Here is a 26,130-nt window from a genome sequence, read left to right as displayed (position 1 = left end):
AAAGGCCAAGCCAGCATTTTACTGCAAAGTAATAGATAAAAAGTTTTACAGTAAAAGCAAAGACATGAACTACAGCTGGGAAGAAATTCTATGCTCACCTGGAAAGGTTTTTTTCTGTTTTTTTCCAAAGGTACTTTTTCACTCATATGGACTATAAAGAACACAGGAGCCTTCAGGAAGTGGGCACTGTTTAGACTCTTCAGCATACTGGCTGTTTTACAGGCACTTCTGCTCTCACACAGTGGCCATAAAACAAAGTGGCCAAGTTTCTCAAAAAAAATTCCTGAGGTCTTTTTGTTTTCTATTTTTTTTTCTACTTTTTTAAATGCCACACATTCAGCTGGAATAATCTCAAAGAATGGTGAAGATGCCAAGATTTTACATAGAATTGCCTTCCTGTTGACAGCACCAACAATCCTGCTCAGTTTCACACTTCAGCTACCAGGAAACTCATAAAATCATACGCAAGCAAGCTCTGTATTCCTCCCAAGCATTTTTGTCTACTGGCAACTTATGAAACTTCAGCAAAAGAATGAAAAATAAAAACACAAATCAAAGTAGGTAGGAAAAAAAAAACTGTTCAAAAGAAGAGATGGAAGAAAAAAATAATTATGCTGATAAAGAAATGCACGACAGCTTTATTTTTTAATAGCATTGGATTTAAAATTTCATACAGGGAAAACAATCTTCATTCTCTTCTACAGAGCACATAAGCTAGGGAAAACACCCAACTCAATCTTGAGCATAAAGTCTACTAACCTGCCTCAAAACAGACAGACAACACTGCAAAATCAGTTCTGCATTGCTCCCATGATCCCTGTATCATATGCTTTTGTCTGTTACAAATTTTGACTACCAAGAATTTTTAACAAATATTGAACAAAGGTCAAAGCCCAAATTTTAAAGCTCTCAAGCATTAGGACTAATCCATATCCTTAACTGAAAATACTAGTGTATCAAAACACCAAAAAGTTCAGCAAACCCTCTGCCAGCATTATGTGCACTTTAAAATAAAAACTGATTTCAGTACTGGAATGCAAAACTCCAGACCAAGCTAAGAGATGAAAGAGTGATAAATAAATATTGCTATAAAGCCTACTGAAGGGCTTCAGAAATAAATTAAACCAGACAGGCAGTGTTAAACAGGGCTAACCAGTGTAACACATATTCCCTGCTACCACTTGTAAAGTGTTTAAGTTCAAACTCGAAAACTCCAGTTTTGGAACATATTCATGTTCCCTCACATAACAACTTCCAGGTAGCACAGAGGTTGGTAGAAGCACACATACAGGAAAATGACAGTATAGGGGCAATGTCATAGGCCTGTCTTCTTAACGTGATATACTAGCATGGAAGAAGAGAACAGGATTAAATGGTGAATCAGGAAACATTAGTGAGAAAGAAAACCCACAAAAGCAATATTGATATAATCCCTCCCTCATAATTTGAGCGCAGCTTTTACCACATGCTACCTTAGAGCAGAGATCAGTTTCTGTAAGTTCAGATACTGTGTTAAATACAAACCTTAAGCTGTCCCTCTAGTTCTTCATTTTTTTGCTCTAAAGAAAGGCATTTTTCTTTGTACTCTTTAAGATTGGCTTCCAGCTGAGTACAGTATTCCTGCTTGTCATTCAGCTTAGCTGTAACCTGATCCAACTGAGCGCTGACCTTATTTAACTCCTGGGTAAAACAAAAATACAAGGGTTGTTACTTTTTAAATAACTTCAAAAAATTACTGATGTCATATATGTTTTAAACGATCTAATGTGCTCAAATTAAAAAGCAAAATAATGTTTGTTTATTCTGAGGGGCAGGAAATTGAACGGGGAAACACAAACAGGTGCACAAATTCCCTCTGTTTCACTGAAAAAAAATTTTAAAGCCTCAATATTCTCTCAAACCTTGCAAGCTCTGGGCTAAATGTTAACAAAGGTGTTTCAATTCGTAAATGGAAGAGGAACTGTGGGTAATAAAGGCACTGGCCCCTCAAGTTAGCACAGCAGTAACTAGAAAATAACGTTAAAAAACCTAGATAAAATTTTTGATGTCTTTGTTTGCCATGAAATCAACAACCAAAGAGGAAAGCCATTAACATGGAAATGCTCAGTTCTCCACATATCAGAGACGATTTCGAAACATTTTGTTCAACACAAAACAAATAAATTCTCCAAGAGAGATGAACACATTCATCTAGTAACCACTATGATGACAGCTACATCAAAGCTCACTGCTCTCCAAGCAAGCTGATGTATTTAGTTAATTATTAATTGTTTAATGGCTGCAAAAAGTTATCTCCTTTTTACAGCAACTAATTACATTCCCACACTACAAAATGGTGCGATATTAACATCTGCTGGATGCTTCCATGAAGACCACAGCAGCACTGATTTTAACGATGCAAATGTTTGATTCAACAGACGGTAAAAAGCTTCACTAGGATTAAAGCCCATTAAAAAAACATGTAATTTTATCACCAGTCTTTTGAATTTTTATGTCAGCTGGCACACAGAGAATTACTTCGGAATAGTGGCAGCCGATTGGAAATTTACCTGAGTCAGCAATAGAAGTCAAGAGTTTTCGCTTCTACTGAGTGTATTCTACAGTCTTTTCTTCATAGCATACACACAGGAATTGAGTAATACCTCCAGAATACCTAAGGAAAACTTAGGTTCTGAATGATAACCCTACAGCAAGGAGTGGACTTCCAAGTAAATTCCTTGCACTGCAAAATATATCTGCTCCAGATAACAGTAAAAGGAAATGAATGCATATCACATAGTTAAAATAGCCTAAATGATCACTTCCCAGTGCATATTCATATGTTTACTGACTTTGTAAACTGACTATTCTTAGGCTTTTAAGCAGTTTCTAGATAACACAGAAACTTTTTATGTCGCTTAATACCTGTTGTTTATCTTGCAGTGCATGCTGGGCAGTGTCCAGATGGTTCTGTAGATCCGCTCTCTGAGCAGCTTTTGATGCTTCTGCTGAAAGTAGCAATTCAGTCTTTGCTTTTACCTGAAAGACCAATTGTATTTCACTAAAACACCTGTTTTACCGTAGCTCATTCTAATTCTTTTATAGTCACCAGTAAGTTTAATAGTAAAATCAGAAGTATTCATGTGTTAGTGTATGTATCTCCTTGTAGGAAATGGGAAATCACAACCAGAATTTTTCATTACCATAAAATACGGAGATCCATTACCTGCACATCAAGTTGTGACACTTTCTCTTTACTTTCATTTAACTGACTGCTTAGTTCAGTGATGTTTGCTTCCAGGGAAAGCACACGATCTTGAGCAGCTCTTAGGTGTGCCTTTTGTTCCTGCACTTGTTCATGCAAATTCTCTTGGGCTTGTTTATGACTTTCTGATTGATTCTTCAGCTTCTCTGTCAGCTGAGTTACCTGCAGTGGAAAAAAAAAGAATGTGAGAAGGCTAGAACAGCATGTCTAAGGAAATAAAACTTAATTTTAGTGTCTTGTTATGGCTCTGGAGACTCAATGCTATCACATTTCTTTTCCTGAACTATTACAGTAAAGCTATATTGTACACAACACCAGAGTTTAAACAGGTTACCAGCTGAAAATAGAAACAAAAGGGAATTGTCAATTTGGCCTTAATGTAACAGAAACAAAATACTAAGGAGACAACAGATGCAGGCTAAACTGAATTTTGGTGTTGAAAGCAGGAATTAAACCTCTTTTTAAAATGAGTGAGACAAATATATATAATATATATAGTTATATATAGTTATATTATAATTTTATTTTTTTTACAAATATATATATACATATACATATATATAGTTATAGTTATATAGTTATGTAATTTAACTATTTATAAGCACATATTACTAGCATATGTACAAATGAAACATCCAGGAATTCCTTTCCCTATGCTGATAGCATGGAAGTCACCAGAACATAAGTCCTGTGAAATTTACAGTAAGATCTTTAAAGTAAATATTAAAGAAACAGAACAGTATAGAAAAGATTAGTGTCATATCTGACGAGATATAAAAAAAAAGGAAACAAGATTCAATAACGAGAACAAACTAAAATAAACAGATCTCGAAGTTCTTACCTGTATTTGTAATGCATGGTTTTTCTCTTGTAGCTGGTTAAGAACCGCAGTTTCTCCTTCACCAGCTTGAATTTTTGCATATAAGTCCTCTCTTTCCTTTTCTAGCAGAGAGATGTTGTCCTTGCTTTTTTGAAGTAAAGCCTCAAGATTTTGAATTTTTTGGTCCTTATCTCCAATTTGTCTTAGTACTTGCTCCAGATCATTCTAGAAAAGACCATAGTAGTGTCCTTAATTACAAGGACCTTAAAAGATGGGCCTAAAAAAAGTATCTAGCATAATGAAACCCTGAAACACACTTTCACATGAGGATACCCAACTATGTTACCTGGGCTTCTCGCAGCTTCGCTGTTGTATTTTGCTGAAGCGTCTGCTGCTCCTGGTGCTGCTGCTTTGCCTTTTCTAATTGATGTTGCAATTCTGTGGAATTTGCTGCTTTTTCCTTTAGCTGAAAAAAAAACCAAAACCAAATACCAAACAAACCAGACTAATGAGTGGAAAAAGCACCACTCAGCATGCCAATTGTACTCAATGCTGACCCTGAAAGATTTTAGTGTAAACACGGATTTTTGAAAACTTGTATAAAAACAAAAATCTGTAATGCTAGCTAAATGTTCAAAATCTAATCAAAGCATTCTTTACTATTAATTGGTGAGATTCTATATCACAAGCAAGAACTATAAAACAATTATCAGATGCATGTAATTTAGCTCCCAAAAAATCTAAAACATAAGAAATTTTTAGTATGTTTTTTGCAATAGTTGTTAAGATGTAACATGACTGATAATACATACATCTGTAAAACAACATTATTATTACTATTTTTGGCAATTTCAGTAGCAACTGTCAGTCATTATTTTAGTAGCAACTTCAGTTTAGCAGTCTCTCCACTTCTATACTAGTCAAGGCTTTGCAAATTAGCTACAGAAAAGTTTAAAGCTTTGACAACATACCACTCAGATATTTGGCCAATGCCCCTACAGCCAGCAGAAAATCAGCAACATATACAAGATACTCTTTAAAACAAATAAAAATTAATAAAACAAGTGTTTTCTGCCCATCCACCCCACACAGATTATTAACTATCAATGACCTGCTGTACAATGTTCACTTTTTCTTCATGTAGGGCTTTACCTTACAAAAATATCTACCATATGGGCCTATGTGCACCTAAGTAATTTCTCATAAGATCCTTAGACAAAGCTCATGTAAAATGCACAACTTTTGTTCATTTGTTAAGCACCACAAACACACATACATCTGTAAAGACAAGCAGCATCTAAGCAGATTTTGATAATTTTAATATAAGTCCTTGACAGTATTAGTCAAAAGAAATTCCCATGAGAACAAACTTTATAAACTGCACTATGACCACAAGTGTGCATACAGACATATCACCAGAACCAGAACAAACTATAGAATCTGCATAAAAACCCCTACCTGCTCTTCAGCACGAGAAAGTTTTAATTGTAGGTCAGCCACCTGCTGCTCTTTGTCCATCAGTTTCTCACTGGACAGCTGCCTCTGTTCCTTGAGCCGCCCGTGCGCTTCCCCTAACTGGCGCTCTGTTTCTAGGAGTTTACTGTGCAACTGCAAAAAAGAGAGCCATGCACTTTTTCAGTCATTCTTTAGCCAACAGTGATATAGACTCATTTTCTGCAATGTTTATGTGAAGTTTTCATAACCCAGAGCAAAACAACTCCAGGACCTCCTGAAGTCATGTATATACCTCATACACCTCAGAAATACAAACCATGTTAAAAAACAGCATCAACTGCACAAGCAAGAAGAGATACTCAAAAAAGTGGGTTGGAAGGACTCAGAAACATCCTCATTTATCTACAGAATCCCTTCAAAACAAGTTACAGAGATTTAACAGAACCAGAAAGAGGGTGATCCTTCAAAGGCATATGGACTGTCATGTAAAACAGTGATGCTTTTGAGCCGTCTCAGCTTATCCAGCTCACACACTCACTCGTGTAGATCCAGTGGCTGAAATACCCTGCCTTTACTTGCTCCACTGCCTCCTACAATATACTGTTCTGCACAGATAGAATATTAAGAGTGTAATTTTTAGCTTGAGCTGGCTACATCAATGGCATTCATTCTCTGCAGAGAAGAGATACGTGAACAGTCAGTGTAGGGTACACAGTAACTTTGGTGGCTTACAGTCCAGTACCTTCCAGCAGCAAAGAATAAGTAGGTGGATGTGCTCCAGCTGGACACAAACCTGCTTCGTGATTTTATCAGCCATCAAAAGCAGTACTGCACCATCTTCAAAGTGCATGGATGGCCTTTTACAATTCACTGTTCTGAAAAGCTCTATTCGTAAAATCAGCTTATTCTACGTGAAACTGCCACTATAGGTCCTGGGTTGCCTCCTGCCTACTTCTACACGAACACATTCAAGGATACAATGATCTTTTACCTCAATGCAAAACCAGAGAACGGATCAGACCTTGCAGCACAGCAAGAACTTTCCACAGGTTGTGGGAAGCTATGAATGAAGCTTGCTCCCCTATGCAATAATGTCCAAGGCCCTTAAACCATTCACCTTTTAATTCTAGGTCCTCCCTTCAATACCCCTAAAACCTCCCTCATGCTTTCCTTAAATCCCTACTAAGATCTAACCAAAAGGCAGCCCAATTTTATTGTCCACTGCAAGCAAGCACTATTTGACCAGATGGCTGCCTAGTGGAGCAGAAAAAGGAACAGTGATTGTGATACCATTATACTTTCCACCCAGGCATTAAAGGGGGGTAAGGCCTTTCTCCTGCTGTGTGTTTCCAAAAGAATTTAACACCAAAGAACTTAACACTGAAGTCCTTTGGACCATCTGTCAAAATTTACCTCAAGTTATCAGACAATGCAAAAGTTTAAAGGGTTTGGAGACAGCAAAATAAATGTATCCATGACTTACCTTCTTAGAAAATCAAGCTAAATTATCTGTCCACAATCACAAAAACTGTGAGTGAAAAGCTGTTTGGCATGTGGCCAAGATGCTGATTGCTAACAGTGACTGTACAGTTAAGAAAGAGACAGGAGAAGAGGGAGGACAGGCTGAGGAAAGAGACCGTAATCTGTCCTCCAGTATTGAAGAACATTTGTCTTTTCTTGCGGGATCACCAAATTATAAATATTTCCGCCTCACTAAAAATACAAACAAGAACTGTAGAAAAAAAATCTATTGAAGAAAGGGTGCAACAAGATAACTATTAACTATTCATGGCTATGTTGATACTGGGAGAAAATATTTGGAAAGAGGGAAATCAGTGAGCCACATTTTACACAAGTTACTTTTATCACAGGCATGGTTAAGTATTTTTGAAGAACTTTAAGATGACATTTAAATAAACAGAACCATAAAATCCAGGATTAACTTATGCTACAGAATGCAAAAAAATCATAAAAAAAATACCTAGACTTTAAAAGATACAATCAAGTAGATCCAAATTTTCTCAACAGAATTTATTAGGAGTTAACATTTCTTCAAAACTGAAGGAGTCCATGCTCCCTTGTCCATACCCTCCTCCTACTGTCATGCTGGAACCAACACTATCACTCAAGTTTCTCCCATTAAGGTCACTTCTTCCACATCACCCATATTCTAAAAAAAACAAACTTAACCAGACATGCACCCATTCAAATGAATTTTGAGAAGATGACAAAGATTCTTAGAAAATGTGATTTGACTAAACAACTACACATACACCTCCACAAACAGAATTCATTGTCTCAATGTAAGCTAATGGACTATATGCATAAAAAGGTAATTCCAGTGAAGTACCAAGTGAGTAAATACGAGAAATTTTGTCTTTTCATTACAATAGTAACTGAAATCTTCTTTGCAGGAAGAGAAAGGAAGAAATGTTTATGTTTAGCTTTTCTTTTCTTTTATACAAAAGGTACAAAGGGCTTTTTCCCTCCACTATTCTTTTACTATACAATTCTAAAACACATCCTGAAGTCCAGTGGCTTGTTGAAGATTTCTTGCTTAGGTTATCTTCCTTCCCAGCGGTATCACCAGAGAATGTGTCATGCCTCCATTTCCTTTCATAGGAATTAATTCAGCAAGGCTTTACTCACCTTCCTCCTTCATTTTCCCACCCCAAAAATCCTTCCTGAAAATGCCCTCAAGATGAAGACAGATTTCAGCTCAACCTCTTGGCTATGCTTCTGTTGCCTAGGCAGACTGAGGCAGTTTCCCCAAATGCAGATTCCTATGCAGATAACTAATATAATTATCTGCTCTCGCCCTGACAGAAGACTGATGGGAGAAGGAAAGACATTCTGGGGATGTAATACACACATAAACACGGTTTTGCCAGGTCACAGTTCTCCCAAGGTAAACTATACACAAAGAGCTTGCAACCTGATCAGTTTCAGACTTTACAAAGGGTTGAAAAGTCAGAACCACTCACTTTAAAATAAATAAGCTTTAGCAAGATTAAAATTAAGCATGTAATACTAACAAATAAAGATATCATTTTTTACATCTTAGGACTGGACATGATTGCTAATACACAAATATTTCTCCAGCCTAACACATTGCTCTCCAAAAAATGATAAACTAGATGAAACTGAATTCAACCAGCCTCAAGTTTCAAAATGCTCAATGTTATATGAAAGTCCTACTTCTCTAAGTTACCGGACACAGCAGAACATAGTTTCTGGTGAGAGGGATGCTCTGGATGTTCTCACAGCTATCAGCAACATAAAGAGAAGTTGTTTCTGGAGAAACACTAAGGGAGCAATATCAAGACTTCACATTACCCTGCTTTTAACACTAAGTATTCCCTACTATATTAACTACTCGGTCTTAAAGCAAATCAAGCACTGTTCAGTTCTAATGTACAACCAGGACTCACTTTTCTCAAACTTCCCATAGAGTAGTAAAATAGAAGTGCTGGTTAATTACTCTCCTTCAAATAAGGAAATGTAAATGCATGTGCATAAGAAACACACATGTGCAGTGTAAAAACTTACCTGACTGAGCTCGCTTTGGAGTTGCAGGCCATGCTGCTCTTTTTCCTCCCTCTGCTGCTGGAGCTGTTTACATTCTGCCTTGAGATGCTGGTACTTTGTCTCTACTTCAGACAACTCTTCTTTAAGTTTCTGGCTTGCTTCTCCCTTCTCACCTAGCTCTGTCTGTAATCTCTGTATCGAGGCTTCAGAAGCAGACAGCTTTGCCTGAAGCTGTTGGCAGTCCAGGTCCTTCTGGTGAAAACTTGCCTGCACATTCTTCTTACTCACAGATACTTCATTGTGTTTTTCTTCCAGCTGGTTGTAGTCCTGTTCTTTCTTCAGAAGCTTCTCAGTCAGACTCTATTAAGAGAGTTACACAGCAAGTTAAGTACAATTCTGCTTGCAGCTGTTCAATGCATTATTGAAATTTCTAAGTGTTGATGCTGAACAGTGAAGAACTTGTACAAAAACATTATTAAAGAAAATATTAACCTGTATCTTGTGTTACACAAGTTGATTCTGGAGCCCATACAGCACACAGTTTCAACTGGAAATACTGGAAATCATATTCTCACATAAATTCACTTCCTCTTAATGAGAAGACCACACAAACTCTATTTCCGTATCCTGAAAACTAATTTGTTTTTCCTGAATGTTGAAATTAACTTTACTACAACTGCAATTCCTTGGGGAAAAGCTGAAAGGTTTTCCATGCTAGCTATCTTCTGGGCTACAGCCCCTCACTGGCCTCTGCAAGGCAAGCCAAGCCCCACAACTACTGTGCTTTAAAAATGAAGAAAAGGGAGTTCCTGCTGGTCTCAGAGAACTGGTCTTATATGTACACTTATATATACATCTGTTCTTCTCAGGATAGCTCCTAAAATATAAGAAACAGCTTTCTTGCTTGAGGTTGTACATGAGCTTGAAACACTTCACATCAATGCACAGAAGTATCTTCCCACATTGCAACTGGATTATAAATCAATGTTCATAACAAATGTATTATATTCTATATATTCTATGTATAATGTGTTCTATCATGAATGGCTCCTCCCTGACAGATTCTCCAAGGATGGGAAACTACTCAAAGTGGAAGCAATTTCTCTTATTGGAAGCTAGTCTTACTTTTTCCAATTTTAGGTCCAACTCCTCCAGGGCCAAAATTCCTTAGCTAGCATATCATTCCTATGGATACCACCTTTCAAAAAGCTGCATAAAGAGATGGCTGTAAACTGCCTTAAGTCACTAAAACTGAAAGAGGAAAAGTAGCTCACTGCCACTTCTCTTCTTCCTGTTCCTCAAGTGGTGTCTGGCATTAACCTGACATAGCAGAAGACTCTCTCTTAATGTGTGGTTATCTTAGGCATCAATCTGTTTCACTACACATTGTTAATGGAATACCAACATATTCAGGAAAGGGCTCTATACTGTACAGCAACATTTCTGCCAAAAGCTTGTTTCATTGTTGCTGGTCTGTGGACCACAATTCTCACCTTCTCAGTTCCACACCTGATTTAGTGAGCCAAACAGTCATCCTGCTAAAGGTAGTTTCATTTACCAAATTTTAATTGCACCTTCTTATATTTTTTTGCAAATGCCACTTTAATATTAGATTACAATAAATACACTCTGTTTGGTCCCTGGCCTTTCCTGTTTTCCAAAGCTGACAAGGCTCCTGCTAAATACATGTATGTAATGTCCAGTTCATACACAGTGTTACATGCAAAATAAAGCAGTACACATCTTTCTCCTTGTTTCTTTTACACCTTTTCTCCCTTTTTACCCCCACAATACATGATTTCTAAACACAAATACAAAACACAGCAAGCTCAAAGAGCTCTGATAACAGCTCTTAAAGAAAATAAGTTGAGAAGTTTCTGGAATTAATTTTCATTTTGTACCATTCATGATGCCAATAAATGGCCTGAAAAATATGACAAATGTACAATCTAAAAGCTAAGAAACTGGAAAACCAATGAAGAGAGCTCAGAATATCTTTCAAATCACTTTTAGGCAAATATATTATTTCCAGGGGTACTACTTTTAATGTATGAGATGGCAATACTGCTTAATGATAGCTAAGAATAAACTGCAGCAATTAGAAATTTGCAATCATCACTACCCAAAGAATTTCAGTTGTAGCATATGATGATCACTAAAATATAGTGTTTGCTTGTGCATTATAACAGTTCAGTTGTTAAACAAAATGGCAAAGGAATTCTCAGCTTCTGCAAGAAGTTAGGCTTCAGTGCTTCCCAAGGCAATGTGTGATGTGTTTCCATTTTAATGTGAGCTAACAAGCATAGGAAATAACAGCATTCTCACCTGATTCTTCTGTTCTAGCTCTTTGACTGAACTCTGAAGTTTTTGCAGCTCCTGAACATACACAGCTACCTCCTGAGGTCCTTTGGCAAGTTCAGCTCTTAACTGGTTAATGGTAGCCTGAAAAGACAAACAGAAAAATCCACATATAAAACAAAGATTTGCATGCATAATCCAACAAAAGCCAGATGTCTGGTAGCAGAACAAAAATACATCTTCTATACAAATAAAAAGCCTAAGAAAAAAAATCACCTGTAAACTAAGCTCAGAGCACCATCAGAAGTATCACTGAGCATAATTTCTCAGCTGAGATTCATTTATGCCCTATTTTGGAAGACAAAAATCTGACCCAATCCGATAGCAAATGCCAGGTTGAGCCCAAAACTGATAAAAATCGTAACAGATTATGCATTGATAACTATCACAGTTCTAACCTAAGGTGAAACCTTTCCAAATCATTGCAGTTACATGGCCAAAATCTTGGCCGATCTAGGAAGGGAAATGTGCTGGAAAAGGCTCTAGAAGCAAGTCTGGCATATGATGCAAACTTGGTGTTTGACTTCTGGACACACCAACCCTGCAGGTCTTCATAATCAGAGAACAATACTACCCCATTAAACAGCATCAGTACAGAACAGAATATATCAATGACTGCACCGTATTTGAATGCAGTAATGGAAGAAAACAACAAAAGCACTTTAGGCCATGGCTGCCCTAAAACATGTTGTGTATTCGTGCACTCATTTCAAATACACTATATAGTAGTGACCTTTATAAAGAAGTTTTCTTTCCTATTGTTCCTGCAGAGATTTCAGCACAAATGCATAAATACTGAATTCAAGAGTGAACTAAATCAGAACAGAAGTAGCAGACAATAACCATCCAATTTACAACCTTCCTACAGAAAAAGGAACACCAAAGAGAACACAAGAACACAGTATATGACTGCATATAGTTAACTGACTTTCTGTAATGCTGTGCTTTAGAAAGCTGTTTCACAACAGAGTTGTTAGTTAAAACACATCCCAGGATCGGTCTTTTTCTGACCAACATTCCAGGATGTTATCGGAAAACAGTATGGATATTTCACACTGAGAGAATATAATGCAGAAAATGTGCAGAAGGTTGCAAAGGACACCACTGCAGCCTTTCCAACTAGAATCATAATTTATGCGCATGAAGATCCATTTCTTGTTCGCAATTCAGTAAGACCATCCCACATTTCTTTCCTAACAGGGAAATACCCTGGGTAAATATTCAGTCCTGACATTTTCTTGCTGATGTGTCTGTATGAATAACGAACCATTAAAAAAACAGGAATGCTTCTGTTTAATAACATCTTGAAATTGTCTTGATATGGCAGAAATTTTCTATAAGAATAAAATGCTTCCCAAAAAATTTACCTCAAATTTAGGTGTATCTACTAGAGAGCAGAAAAATAAAATGGATGGGTGAAAGATGGAAAGAAGCAGTCACAAAAGCTGTAGTAGGCACACTTCCTCAAATTTGTTTTATAAATATTCCAGTGTTTCTAATACCTTTGCTTAGTGGGAGGGAATAAAACAAAAAAACACTAGTCCCAGCTTTATTAAATTTACCTACAATTTGGGCTACTAATCTTGTTTATTTCTGTGGGCACTCAAGTTAACAATGAAGCCTAGGTGCTACATTTAATGAAGATTTATCAGATACTGAAACAAATCCCAATAAGCAGAGATTCACAGCAATGCTTAGCTCCAAAGCAGTGCAGCTGTTTTCATAACACGTTTACTATACAGGCGCCACTATAGCGAAAAACTAAAGATGAAAGGAGCCACTCAGTATGAATATTCATCTGAGAGACGTAGATGCCAGTTTCAGGTACAGCTCTGAAAAAGAGGTAAAAACACCCAATAGATTTAGGTGACAGCTGTAGAGTATACTATTCTTCACATCCCTCTCCTGCAGTATTTGAAGATACTCATATAGGGCTAATATGATTTTTGTTATTTTCACCCATACTGAGCTTTCACCTTATTTTAAAGATATTCACTTTGAAAACCAATATTAGTATATGTATCCTCAGCCAGCCTGTAAAAGCAGCCAAGGATGGTGTAAAAACCGCTTTAAAATTTCAGTCCTTGATGTGGTCTTGAAGAGCAAAGCTGAGATGAAACATGGCCAAACACTTACGTCAGAACTTAAACATGCCTACTTTGGGGGAACAGGAGCAATTCATGCTTCTGTGAGAACGTTTTTAAGATGAAAGGTTTTTGTTATGCCCATGTGATTGTCATTTTATCTTCACATTAGAATTAAATATCCAAAACCACAAAAGACTATAGAGACAGTATTTTGAAATGAAATTTAAATTCTGCAGCACAATTGTGGGATCTCACAGTTAAGACCAAATTACAGTTGTGCAGCAACTTTACATGGCCGCATAACCACAAAACATTCATAACACCAACTGTGATATTTGTTTTTCACATCTGATAAAGAGCTTGCCATACATAATTCTAGCCTGAAAACAATGGTAGATTCACATTTAGTACAATACCGTACCTGTGTATAGTTCCTGGAGATAAACATATCTGTTGGGGGGCAAAACAGAAAGGAAAACCCTAAGGAGTTTGGAACAATACCTGGCAGCATTTCCCTAAATTTTTACAGTGCAAAGGAAGGGATGGAAAGTTAAAACTTCAGTCATGAAATCTAGGGCACATGAAACCCCAGAATAAACTATGTCAGAAATTCTTCACATCCATGAATCCCAACAGGACAGAGTATACTAGGAGTCCTACAGAAACTGTAGGCATTCCCTCATGTAAGCTGGGGAATATTGCAAGGACCACACTTCATGAGAGACCACAGCTCTGCAGTGACAAGTTTTGCTGCCATTGCTGCATTGGTGGAGGACAACGGAAGAAGCAGAGGGCAAAATTAAAAGGTCTCAAACACACCTGACATCTTTAGTAAAGATTGTTACATTGCCAAGTAATCTACTAGTAATCTATTAACCAACCCACCAGTGAGAGCAACACTTAGCAAGAGAGTTCTTCTGCAGGTATGGATTTAGTAACTCCTCAGCAGAGTAAATTCTATGTTAGACAGAAGTCTTTTTGGTGATACTGTATTTTTATCAGGATTTCTTGCAATTATCTCTGTCAGAGATTTCCCTCACTATCATGGTAAACATCAAACAGGTTTTAGCCAGGAGCAGCTTGAGACAGTTTGAGAAGTAAAGTTCCTCTAAAGATCCAAATCTGAGCTGCTGCATCCCTTTTTCTCTGTTTTGTATAGAAGTCGTAACTGGTAGAAGAGCAGAGTAACCACAACCTTTGGAGAAGTGAGAAGATTCAATTAAGAAAGATGCTTTTTCATTGTGATTAATTAATATTTTCCATTTTCATATGATAACCACAGCAAAGCTAGAACACACCTCTTTAGGTACGATTATTACCTCAGAGTTAGCCTGCTCTGCCTGCAAGTGCTTGCACTCATCTTTCAGCTTTTCAGATTCTCTTTCACGTTCCAGAGTCATTTTATCCATCAGTGTTTGAACTTGGACTAGCTCCTTTTTCAGGACAGCCACATCTTCCACACCAGGCCTTTGCAGCTGAAAAGTTGTGAGCAATGAGCAATATCACAATGGCAGACATGCAATGTCATTTCTAAAAATCTACCAAGTCATCAATTTATAGACAAGGTGACATATACAGTATTACAGCTAGGCTTAAAAAAAAAAAAAAAAAAAAAAAAAAAAAAAGAGAGAGAAAGAAAACTCCCCCCAAAAAAACCCAAAACCACGGAGAAGTGCTTATGATTCCCAAAGAAAACAGGACTTAAGGGCTAGCTTTTAGTTTTTGTCTGCTAAACTTAGAATTTGTTGATTGATTTCAACCAAATCTGACAAATGGAAAATTGTCTCAAAGACTAAGTTTCTGTAATTTTTATGTATGTAGATGGTTAGATGTTAGTCTTGAAGAATTATTTCAGAGAATCACCACAGACAAAACAAAAGGGCAGCTGAAGGCAACATCTTGAAGATACTATCAGATATGGCTCACACCAAACCCAGAGGTAAAATCTGTTGGCAATTGCATCTCAAGCACCATTAACATCCCTCAACATGAAACACTATGGAGGAAGAGGAGAGGGATAGCAACTAGGGCACCAAAGAAAGCAGAGAGGAGGAATGTTGGCATCTCTAGAAGAGAAAAGGAACAGAAAAAAGATAGGAAGGAAAAGGGAAGACAAGAAAAGAATGGAGCAGGGAGGAATGGACAGGTCCAGTATCTGGGCAAGGCCAATAGGCCCTTGAGGGCAGTCAGCTACAGGGAAGAAGGGGGATAAACAAGTCCTACTTTCCTCCAGAGTCTAAGCAGTAGCTGAGTGGGAGAAACTAGGAAGTTCCTTGCACTACTGCTTTAGAAGGGGCCCAACTTGCTGAGTCGCTGGGATTGCTCCCTGGAGCCATGGCTGTATATAAAAGTCATCAGGAGCCAAAATCCTGGAATACACACACATTGGCATTATCAGCCAAGCACAAGAGGGACAAGATTAACATAGGCATGATGATGACAGCTGCCAGTTTTTCAGCCACCATGTCACAAAACACCTCTCTGAGCACTTCTTAAAAATGCAGCTGTCCAAGGTCAGTCAGCACATACCACCTCATGGAAAAAGAGGGACCTAAAGATAGCTGTGGAAGTCAGCAGTGGCATGCTCCAAGCTCAGGTCTTACACCTATACATGTAAGATACTGCAGAAATGCTGAAGGGTAGAGCATCAAACAAGAAGATTATAACATAATGTAGGGTGAATTTTAGTATATAAGTCAGAAACAACATACAGTTTCTCACTGGAAAAACACTGAAAATGCAGATCAAAAACAACGGTACTCTGAATTTTTTCAGCCCACAAGCAGACATCTTCACGTTCAACAGAGGTTTGACTGCTTTAAAACTGTGTTTGCAAGCATTTAACTAAACTCTCTTGACCTGAAAATAACAAAAACATTAATGTGATGTGAATACCAGCTCTGTCTTTAAGTCTTCTACTGTACTTCTCTCTTTCTGTAGTTCTTGTCTCAGGTTTGTCACTTTCTGCTCTGCACCTTCCCGAAGGCTGATTTCTTCATCATACTTTGATTTAAGATCTAATAAGAAAGAAGTTGAATAAATTATCCTTTTCACAAATTGCACAAGTAAAGAAGAGAATTAGATCTCATGCTAATACACTTACCCACAATTTCAGTGGCCAGTTGTGCTGCTTTTTGCTCAAATAAGTCTTTCATTTGCTTAATGTTAAAATTTTCTACTTGGATCTCTTCTAGTTGCCGTTCTAATGATTCTATTTCCATAAAAAGAACAGTATTATTTTCTAGAAGAACTAGGACAATACAGTTCTTCATGCCCATAACTAACCACGAGAGGTGAATATGCAATCCAAAATCCCTTAACATCCAACCATCTTAGCAAAGTGAACAACTGTACTGAAGTTAAGTATCTGCAAGCATGATGTCACTGTCACTAGCTGAGTACTCTGCAGGATTAAGAACATATTGGTTTTCATTGGTCACAAATAGCCCTTCAGATCACTGCAACATGCTGTTGAATTCCAAGCCCTGAACTGTAATTAAAAGCTTTAATCAATATCAGTCAGATAGTTGATGTACAAATAGGGAAAATTTTATTCTATGAGTGCCTCATGGAGAAAAACATAGAGCAAAAATTATGGGTCTGCAAAACAAAAAAAAAATTCATTGTTTTCTTTGTTAGCAATGAGCACAGAAAAACACCAAATAAAACCATCACTGAAAAATGCTATAGTTTAGATAGTATAGTGCTATAGTATATATCTGACTGCTTGAATATATGAAATTATTTTAAAAGTGTTCAAAATGTCTCATGAGAACTGCTTTTAGATTCAGGAGAACTCCTGTTTTACTTCTAAAAATTTGAAACCCTGAGCCCCTGGAACATTTCCCCAGACTATTGCTTACGGCAAAGAGCTCTTCATAGATCTTACAATGGAATTTTTTGCCAGTAATTGTAACATTCCAGCTTTCTAGCTCTTTAATTTACCAAAAGTGCTAATTTACTTAATAGCTAAACCAAAATAAATTCCAAAGCAGTGCAGAAATTAATATAATAAAATGTTAGCCACCTGTAGACGTAGCTGTTGTCAATCCATCAGACTTAGAATCCTTAAGAAAACAGAATAAATGCACCATTAGACAGTAGGAATAAAAACTACTACTTCCAAAGTTCATCCGTTTTTTGGAAAAGACAGGGAAATCTGACAGACTTCTGTGCTCAAATACTGCACAGCAGTATAAAAATAACTGAATTCAAACAGTTATATCTGGAAGACTGGAAAAGCCCAAGATGACTTTTCATTTCATAGATACTATTAAGGTTCCACTTGTAAGACTTCAGTAGGAATCCCCTCCCCCTCCCTTCCTCAGTAGAGAAATCTGTCCTGAAAACAGAGGTTACAGACATCAAGAAGTACATCCTGAGAGGGTGTTTTGTCAGAAAGCAATTTCTGAGGTTTGTAACTATCCAGCATCTAAGTAGCTCATAGTAATAAATACCCTTTAGGGCACAACACACCACAATTTGCCTTGCCTTATTTTTTGAGCTCATCTGGATACCTATGAAATCTCACTGCTGTTTTCCAAGAGTTCTTACAAGAAAGACTTCATAGCCTTTTCTCATAAAAGGTGAAATACCACATTCAATTTATTTATTTAATAAACTGAGTTCTGAATAAGCCCAACAAAAGGAAAAGTCTGAACTGAACTTGTAGTGAGTAGTATGGAAGAATCATTATCTATTCCAACTTTGTTCTTTACATTTATATATACAGTTATATTGTGCTGAGATAACTAGCTTTGTTTTCAAGAACATGTCAATATTTAAATTACAGAACTAACTAAATCAGGCCACGTGCCTTACAAAAAAGGTTTTAATCTTCAATGTCAATGCTGACGATAAACCTGCTTCAAGTATTTTAAAGCAATTACTTGCTGCCGCTGCCCCTGCAATTTCTCTAGTTCTTTCTTCAGCTCTTCTGAATACCATCTCTCCTCCTGAGGGGGAAAATGACAAAAAAAAAGGACATGGGGAGAGAGACTATAAATTTGGTTGCTTAAGACAGTGGAACACTTCAATTTGAAACAAAGAACCAAGTGCAAGTAAAATACATTTCCAACCTTCAGCGAAGCTTGCAAGTCTTGGACTTCTTGTCGGAGCAGTGATACTTCATCTCTGAATAAATATATCCACAGAGTGGAGAAAATGAATACACAGTGGTTATAATTTGTCAATTACATACAGGTTGTAATGTGTGTTAAGTAACTGGACTGATAGCCATGTACTGCATAAATATAACTTACATAATTATAAATAGTTATTTTTAGATTTTTTTGAAACTTGGAACAAAGCAGATTAATATCACTTTGCACATCACTTGAAAAATGCTAAACATTACATGGATAAGTAAGAAATAGATATGAAAAAAGTCTCATGAAAACAGAACGTAAATCGAAATCACTGCATCAGCTCAACCACGAGTTCAGAATGACAAAGCTATGCATTGGAACATTTAACTGTTTTGCATGCCTTTCTACAAAAAGGACAGGTTTATTCTCCTTCACTTCCCATATCATGTAAAGGAACACTGCTAAGTGACAGCATGCTATCTTACTCCTGAAATATGCCGCTACATAATTTTCCATCCACATAGCAATTTGGTATGCCCCACAGACACATTCACTTAATGGTCTGAATATTTAAAGCTTTAGAATTTTAAATTCTCAAATTTCATGCTCAAGCCTCCAGCCACGCAAGAACACAAGATCCAAGGCTATAACTGTTAGTAATTGATTCACATAGCACCCTTCAAAATCACAGGTCTCCTTACAGAGTTGCACAACTATACACACAAGGATAATGTTGCATTACTGAGATACAGCCACTCCAAATCAAGAATACAAGGGTCATTAAAATAATGCAAAAATACTCTTTCTTATTGTTTGTACAGTGGCAACACTAAGGAGTACACAGAATATATACATGGGGGTACCAGTGCCAACAAATTCTCTCCGTTTTATACCATACAATTTTATTGCTGCTGGTGGGCACTATCCCCTCCTCCACAGATGTTCTTTTAAATTATCTCATACTTAGGAGAAAAGAAATCACCAAAGCAAGTTATTCCTTAGCTAAACTGGTGACGAATAGATTCAATCTACATTAGCATATTAACAGCAGGTCAGGGTCATCAAGTAGCAAGTGAAACATGCATTTGAACCAGTGGAGCAAGAACTCCATGGACCAATTTTAATGACAAAACAAACATGGGATATTGGAAGATATACTTTTTCCAGAGGAAAATTTTTTATGTATACATCATTCTGCCTGTGTGAGACATTCACTGGAGCTTTGCAAATACAACTTCACTGAGGCAAGTGTAGCTGTATTCTAAAACCTGTACATTGGTTGTGGGTGGAGAAGAGGGAGCTGCTTTCTCACCAGTACGAGTAAGTAAATAAGCTAAGATTCAGATCTAAGATTATAAATAAAATCTCAAGCAGGTGAAAACAGCTGTATTGCAGTTGGGCTGAACATACAACAGACCTGCAATACAAACCATTTAAGATGCTCTGGTCTCCCCGCAGATTAAAGGGTTTGAGTTGTATAAAGCTAGTTTGTAGAAGAGGGGAAGGTGGAGGGGAGGAGAAAGGGAAGAGTTTGTAATGTAAGGAGCCTTCTACAATAGTTGCCTTGTATCCCCAAGAAAATTTTCCTTGGCAGTTTTAAGATGAAACCTAAATTCAGTTTAACCAGTGGAAAATGAATGGGAGGAATTAGTGTAAGGGATCACTACAGGCACTGTAACTTTGCTTTTCTTCCCGTCATCCAAGTCCTCACCAAATCTCCTTTTCTGCTAGGGCTGACAATCGCTTCCTCCTCCCAGTACATCTGAGTCTACCATCTGGAAAATCCGTAGTGCCTTTTCATTATGCTCCACTCGGTTTCCCACTTCTAATGCCAGTGGCTCCACCCTAGTACTGAGTACTGACGGCCTTGCTGAATCACACTAGGGGGAGTTACACGATTTACTCTTGGAACTTATTCATCATAGTTTACTGGGGAGTGGGAGGAAGAGGAAACTGTGTAATTCACAGTACTTAACTTTTCCTATTAACTAAATATGGAATTTTACCTCCCAGTCTTGGTCCTAAGTACTGCAAATAAGCTTCACACATGGAGAGCAAATGAAGTGGCTCCCTGCTGCAGGCTGCAATATTTCTTTAATACAGAATTCCAGGGCTTGGAAAAACATATTTATGTTGAATGAGAGTCTTCTCAAGCACGCATGCAAATGAGTAGCATTAAAGAATGCCACACTAATAGGAAAATATAGCTCATGTGTTACAATGTGGCTCTCACCAGACTCCCTTCATTCCATCAAAACTCCCTGACCTTGTCCACTTTTTCAATTATGTAAAAGGAAACAAAACTACTTGTCCTTATACTGTCAAGAGCCAGGGAAAAAAATAACTATATTTCACCAGTCAACAACTGGTTGACATTGGAAACTTGCAGCCATAAAGTAAGTATTTTATAAACTATATAAACAATATAGTTATGACCAATAATTCCCCCATATGAATGCTATTATCCTACTAATGCATCACTTCAGTTCTAAGTTGAATTACTTCAAAAAGACTTAAATCAGGCCTAAAGAGAAGAAGTATTTATTACTGAATAAATGTGCACATCAGAAGCCCAATATGACTTCACTAGTACCCTATCACTTTTATAAAGGCCCAATTTTGATTTCTTTTGAAGCAGCAGCTGAGAGAGAAGCCAGCTATTCACAAGGAAGGAGTCATCCAAGACCTCTGCTAATGCTGGCTCTTACTGGCTTGCCAGCTTTGCTCAGTACTGGGGAGATGCAGATCTACATTGGCATAACAACTGAAACATGTTCTCTTCCACACTCTTTTCTCACTGAAGAGCCACCCTCTCTTGAGTTAGTTACATAAATGTATGTATTTCTTTCAATGTAATTATTTGTCATTTTGGGTCACATTTCTGCTTGTGACAAAACATTTGAACTGCGTACTTCCCAGGATCAGCAGAAGCCACAGGGTCATGTGCTGTGTACCTCTGTGCTGCTCACTCTGACTCTCCTGAGTACAAATCGGAGGAGCCCAGGGGAGTGTGACAAAACAGCACCATGGATGGCTATTTACAACAGTGCAAAACAAGCACTGAGCAGAAGAAGAATTAGCAGGAAGCAAAAGGAAGCCTACGTAAATTTTACCCGCAAGAAAATCCTTCCCAAAGCAACACAGACTACTCAGTTAAACACTTCTAGAGAAAGTTTCACGTTATCAGTTCCTGCCACATACTGCTGCTCTCAAAAATAAAACAACCTGATTTGCTTCCTAGGGATGCATTTAACAATACAGTTTTGACAAAAAAAATCAAATAAACTAATTGAGATTTCTGAAGATTAGCATGGAGTTTCTGAAAAACAGCAGAATTACTGGCACAGACAGAAACTTCTGCGATTTGCAAATAACTAGGTAATAAGGGAAGCTATTTAGGCAAATACTGATATTGCAATTACCCAGTAAGTACCCTAATTAACTAGGGACAATATTGGGTTTCTCCTATATCGTTAGGGTGGTCCTCCCCACTCTCTAATGATGATATTTCAGCTCTCTGTCAGAAATTAGGAGGAACCTGTATTTCTTTTGCCACAATTGTAAAAATCATTCTGGTCTGCAATATTGCATTGTCAGCTGAATCAGAAACAGGTGGCTTAGTATCATAAACACACGTATCTGATTTTCACTTACTGTCAGATCAGTATCACACAATGTAAGTTACAAGCTGCCTTTTCATTCTAGTTGCAAATGGGACGTGAACATTTAAATACTTGACTACGTAAGTTCAAATTAATAACACCTTCAGTGTAACTAGAAGCAGCTCAACACTGGCACAAAAGCACATGCACAAATGAGTAGTGTTTCACCTTTCTGGTGACAGATGACCTTCCCCTCCATGAGTTGAATCAATGCCAGAATTATGAACTGCTTCATAGTGCTTGAACAGCTCCTCCGCTGATCCATGAGACTTCATACAGAGAGGACAAATAAAGCCCTATTACAAAAAGGAAAAACACACAAAAAAGTATGAGAGACGGGCTTTTTTCCACCTTATTTTTATACATAACTGTAAATTGCTTGCACATTTAAGAAGTAGTAAATGCAATTTTGAAGATTCATTGTAATTCTTGCATGCTCTGATAACAGTTTCTGCAATTAAAAAGTTAGAAAATGCCTACAAAAGTCATATTCCATTCAGTGAGTTTTTTTCCCCAACAGCATTACGTACTAGCAACAAAATTTTATTTAGCAAAATAAAAAGGACTGCTCTGCAATTTCTTCCCTGCCCCCCATCCAACAAAATAATTTTCCATACAACTTTTCATAAAACCACATTCTTATTCCAAATAGAAGGTAGCATCTAGAGTTTGGTCTTTAAAAGGGATATGAAGACCCTCTCTAAAGCACAGTTATTCATAACCAATTACCTCCATATTGAAACTACTGATTTTAATATAGGCCAGACAACTAAGAATCACTTTTTACCTTTCATAGAATTAATTGATAAATGCCATTCAGATAAATACCACATTAAGAAAATCAGATCTCCACAGCTGTAAGAATCATATATCATCCATTTTCTTTCCAGCATATATACTATAGGCTTACCAGAGTGGAAATTGAGCAGATCTATGCCCTCGCTCTACCCATTAGCCCACAAATGAAAACAGTAAGTGTTATGCACATCTTTATGTATCTCTCAACATTTGTGGAGTGTCCAGGCTGCCACTTACCAGAAGTACCATCCACCTCATTTTTCACAGTTTATTACATCTGGTGTTGACTGCTGGACTTTATACTGGTTCCTCACTCATGTGGTTATCGTGCCAAGCCAGAGCCCAATTTCCATCTACATTTAAGCCCATAATGTAACACAGTAGCAACACTGAGACATTTTAGAGTAAGAGCTAAAAACCTCGTCTCACATTAATGGCTCCCTATAAATCCAAGCAGTGCAAAAGGGGCCTCGTGTAAGTGGGGTGCCTGTCTTTAAATTTTTTAAGGCCCTCTGTTTCTTTAATTCATTTCAAATATGCATTTTTACATTTAGATGTTATCCTTAAGTTTTTTATGCCACTACAAATTGTAGTGTGCTCCAACACTAAACCAAGGCTCTCCAGTATCCAAGATGAGATTACTCCTCTAAATGGGATTATCACACTTCACCTAGAACAGGCTCCCACAAGATTTATGACAACACATGAAGAATTTTGACACTTTGCATTTGGATGCTAATGGACAAGCCACAACACTTTAAATATTAGCACAAAGTAAATATACCGAATGTGTATGTTGATAACCACAACAGCACTCATTTATTAACTTGGCATTCATAGTATTTTGTTTCATTAACAACAACCTAACATTTACATGGTTTTAACCCAAGAAAACTACCATGTCCAACTACTCAAATGCAGCCACAGCTTTGAACAGAGCCTTCATAACTTCTATAATTTATTTAGTGTTTCAGAAATTAATTACTAAATACAGTTGCTTGTCAAGTCCACCACATACCATATGGAAAACTAGCTTTGTTACAACTAGACCAAACAAAACAGTATACTCTTTCCTAAGCAGGAAACAGGCATTTAACCTTAACAACCATTTATTTATTCGCAGAGTTGATCAGCACAGTTTCACTCCAGATTAAACCAAGTTAACTCATATATAAGCATACATGCCAAAACAGCTACAGAAAATTTGTTCAGCTATTAGGTTCCCAGTAATGTTTATCTGATACAATTAGCATATGATGCCAGTGAGAGTCACTCTGAGTGCAAGAACCAGAGGGAGCTTCCTAGCACACAGCAAATGGCAATGAACCATAGGGGTCACATAATACGGGATTGGGTTTTTTTCCTAGTAGGTCAATATGAAAGCAGTTTCATACAATCAGAGTGCAACAGCATCCTTTTGGGATGAAACTCTACTAAGCAGTTCTCAGTGTTATGCTTAGTTTCTCAGTGATGGGAAGGTCTGCTGTTTCATAGAGAAAACTATATGGTTCTCATAATTCCAGTAAGCGCATCTAGAAAGAATGAGTGTAGAAAATTGCTCTGGCCTCTCCTTCCTTTGGCCCTTTACTTCTTTTTATTTAAACAGCAAAGTCTGTTTCTTTGCTAGGTTTTTTGCTGTTGTTGTTATTTTTGTTTGGGTTTTTGTTTGGTTGGGGGTTTTTTGGGTTTTGTGTTTGTTTTTTGTTTGTTTGTGGTTTTATTTTGCTTGGGGTTTATTCTGTGGAAAGAGGAGCCCTGGAGAAGAGGAAAGAATAGCTTACATGTGCAGTTAGCCCAGGGGGACAGCAATCATTCATCTCAATTATTGGGCAAAGCCAGCCAAGATTTCCCAGGCAGGCAGATTTGAAGGCAAAGTCCACAAGGACAAGGGGCCAGAGGCAGAGCAGAGCTGCTGAGCCAAGGGAACGTGCTGTAGTTGTGAGCCTGCAGGGTGGATGGGAGCTCTGGGAGGAAGCTGTTATCAGCAGAGGGGGACAAAACCTCCTCTTCTTCTTGGTAGAAACTGCCTTCCTCTCACACAGGCAGCGACACAGAGTGCATCACCCACCAGTCCCAGGCTCTCCACCAGCACTGCCACGATCATGGCTGGCCTCAGTTTTGGGGGACCTGGCACTGTTGGAGTCAGGTCTCACATGCACCCTTAATTTAATGCAGCTTTTTCTAGAGGTCTGACACACAGGCTCTAACAGAGTGAGGTGTCACCCTTCTGCAACAAGGTGCCCCTGCCATGGGAAATGTCATCTTTCCTGTACAGAGGTGGGCAGGAGCACCAGCTCCTACAGATGCAGGCACTAACACTCATACATCAGAGCCTTAAACTGCATGAACCCAGGCACCAGCTGCATCTCACAGGCTGATAATACCCAGTGTTGACTCTGATGTCAGCAGCACTAATTCAGTTCTCTTTAGAGTAGGAAAACCAGAATCATCAGGATCTTCCTGGTACCAGGCAGTAAAAGGCAGAAGTATATAGGCTTCCCGGACCTGTAACTATCAGCCCCAGTGGCTATCTTGTTTGGAAAACTGGGTTGGTGGATAACTAATTTTATCTCTTAAAAAAAATTAAAATTAAATACAAACAAATAAAAAATCTCTCTCAGTATCACCTTGAGATTAACTTTGCAAATATGTTCAAAAGTGTATTTTACTATTCAAAAGACAAACATGTAAGAAGAGGGGAAGAAACTTGATGGTCTGAGATGCTTAAATTTAGTGAACATTTTTGTCAATTTCAAGGAATTTATATCAGGTCCAACATATTTGTACATCAGGACCACGTCTGTCTTGGGTAAAGAGGAGACTGTGTAGCTACACACAAGAGATGCAATACTGGTCATCACAGCTTGGGGCAGGAGCTGAGGCATCCTTCCCAGTAAGCCTGCACCTGGGTACCTTAACTAACATTAAGGTAGCTAACTAGATGCCTTTACAGAAGAAGCAAGTATGAGAGTACCTTGACTTTTGCTCAGTTTCCTTTAAACACGCACTTAGGGATTACTTTGCATAAAGCACAGCCACGGAAAAGCAAAAGGTATCTCACATTCTTCATTTAATAAAAGCAAAGACATCA

The 26,130-nt window shown here is 37.7% G+C and overlaps 1 protein-coding gene across 2 annotated transcripts in view; it reads right to left on the bottom strand.

The window, feature by feature from the left end:
- Positions 1 to 26,130, bottom strand: part of EEA1 (early endosome antigen 1) — a 64,135-nt gene that overhangs the window by 20,061 nt on the left and 17,944 nt on the right. For both annotated transcript variants that reach the window (XM_032107849.1, XM_032107850.1), the window contains 15 exons: positions 22,410 to 22,537; positions 18,571 to 18,625; positions 18,382 to 18,447; positions 17,520 to 17,559; positions 16,596 to 16,703; positions 16,388 to 16,509; positions 14,812 to 14,967; positions 11,373 to 11,489; positions 9,069 to 9,407; positions 5,523 to 5,672; positions 4,411 to 4,530; positions 4,086 to 4,289; positions 3,206 to 3,406; positions 2,905 to 3,018; positions 1,525 to 1,680 (listed from right to left, as the gene is read on the bottom strand). In XM_032107849.1, the coding sequence (XP_031963740.1) occupies positions 1,525 to 1,680; positions 2,905 to 3,018; positions 3,206 to 3,406; positions 4,086 to 4,289; positions 4,411 to 4,530; positions 5,523 to 5,672; positions 9,069 to 9,407; positions 11,373 to 11,489; positions 14,812 to 14,967; positions 16,388 to 16,509; positions 16,596 to 16,703; positions 17,520 to 17,559; positions 18,382 to 18,447; positions 18,571 to 18,625; positions 22,410 to 22,537 (2,076 nt within the window). The remainder of the gene's footprint in view (positions 1 to 1,524; positions 1,681 to 2,904; positions 3,019 to 3,205; positions 3,407 to 4,085; positions 4,290 to 4,410; positions 4,531 to 5,522; positions 5,673 to 9,068; positions 9,408 to 11,372; positions 11,490 to 14,811; positions 14,968 to 16,387; positions 16,510 to 16,595; positions 16,704 to 17,519; positions 17,560 to 18,381; positions 18,448 to 18,570; positions 18,626 to 22,409; positions 22,538 to 26,130) is intronic.

Source organism: Corvus moneduloides, chromosome 4 (assembly GCF_009650955.1).
Source record: "Corvus moneduloides isolate bCorMon1 chromosome 4, bCorMon1.pri, whole genome shotgun sequence".
Classification (NCBI taxonomy): domain Eukaryota; kingdom Metazoa; phylum Chordata; class Aves; order Passeriformes; family Corvidae; genus Corvus; species Corvus moneduloides.
Note: the sequence above shows the minus strand (reverse complement) of the source record. Positions and strands in the feature narration are given on the sequence as shown.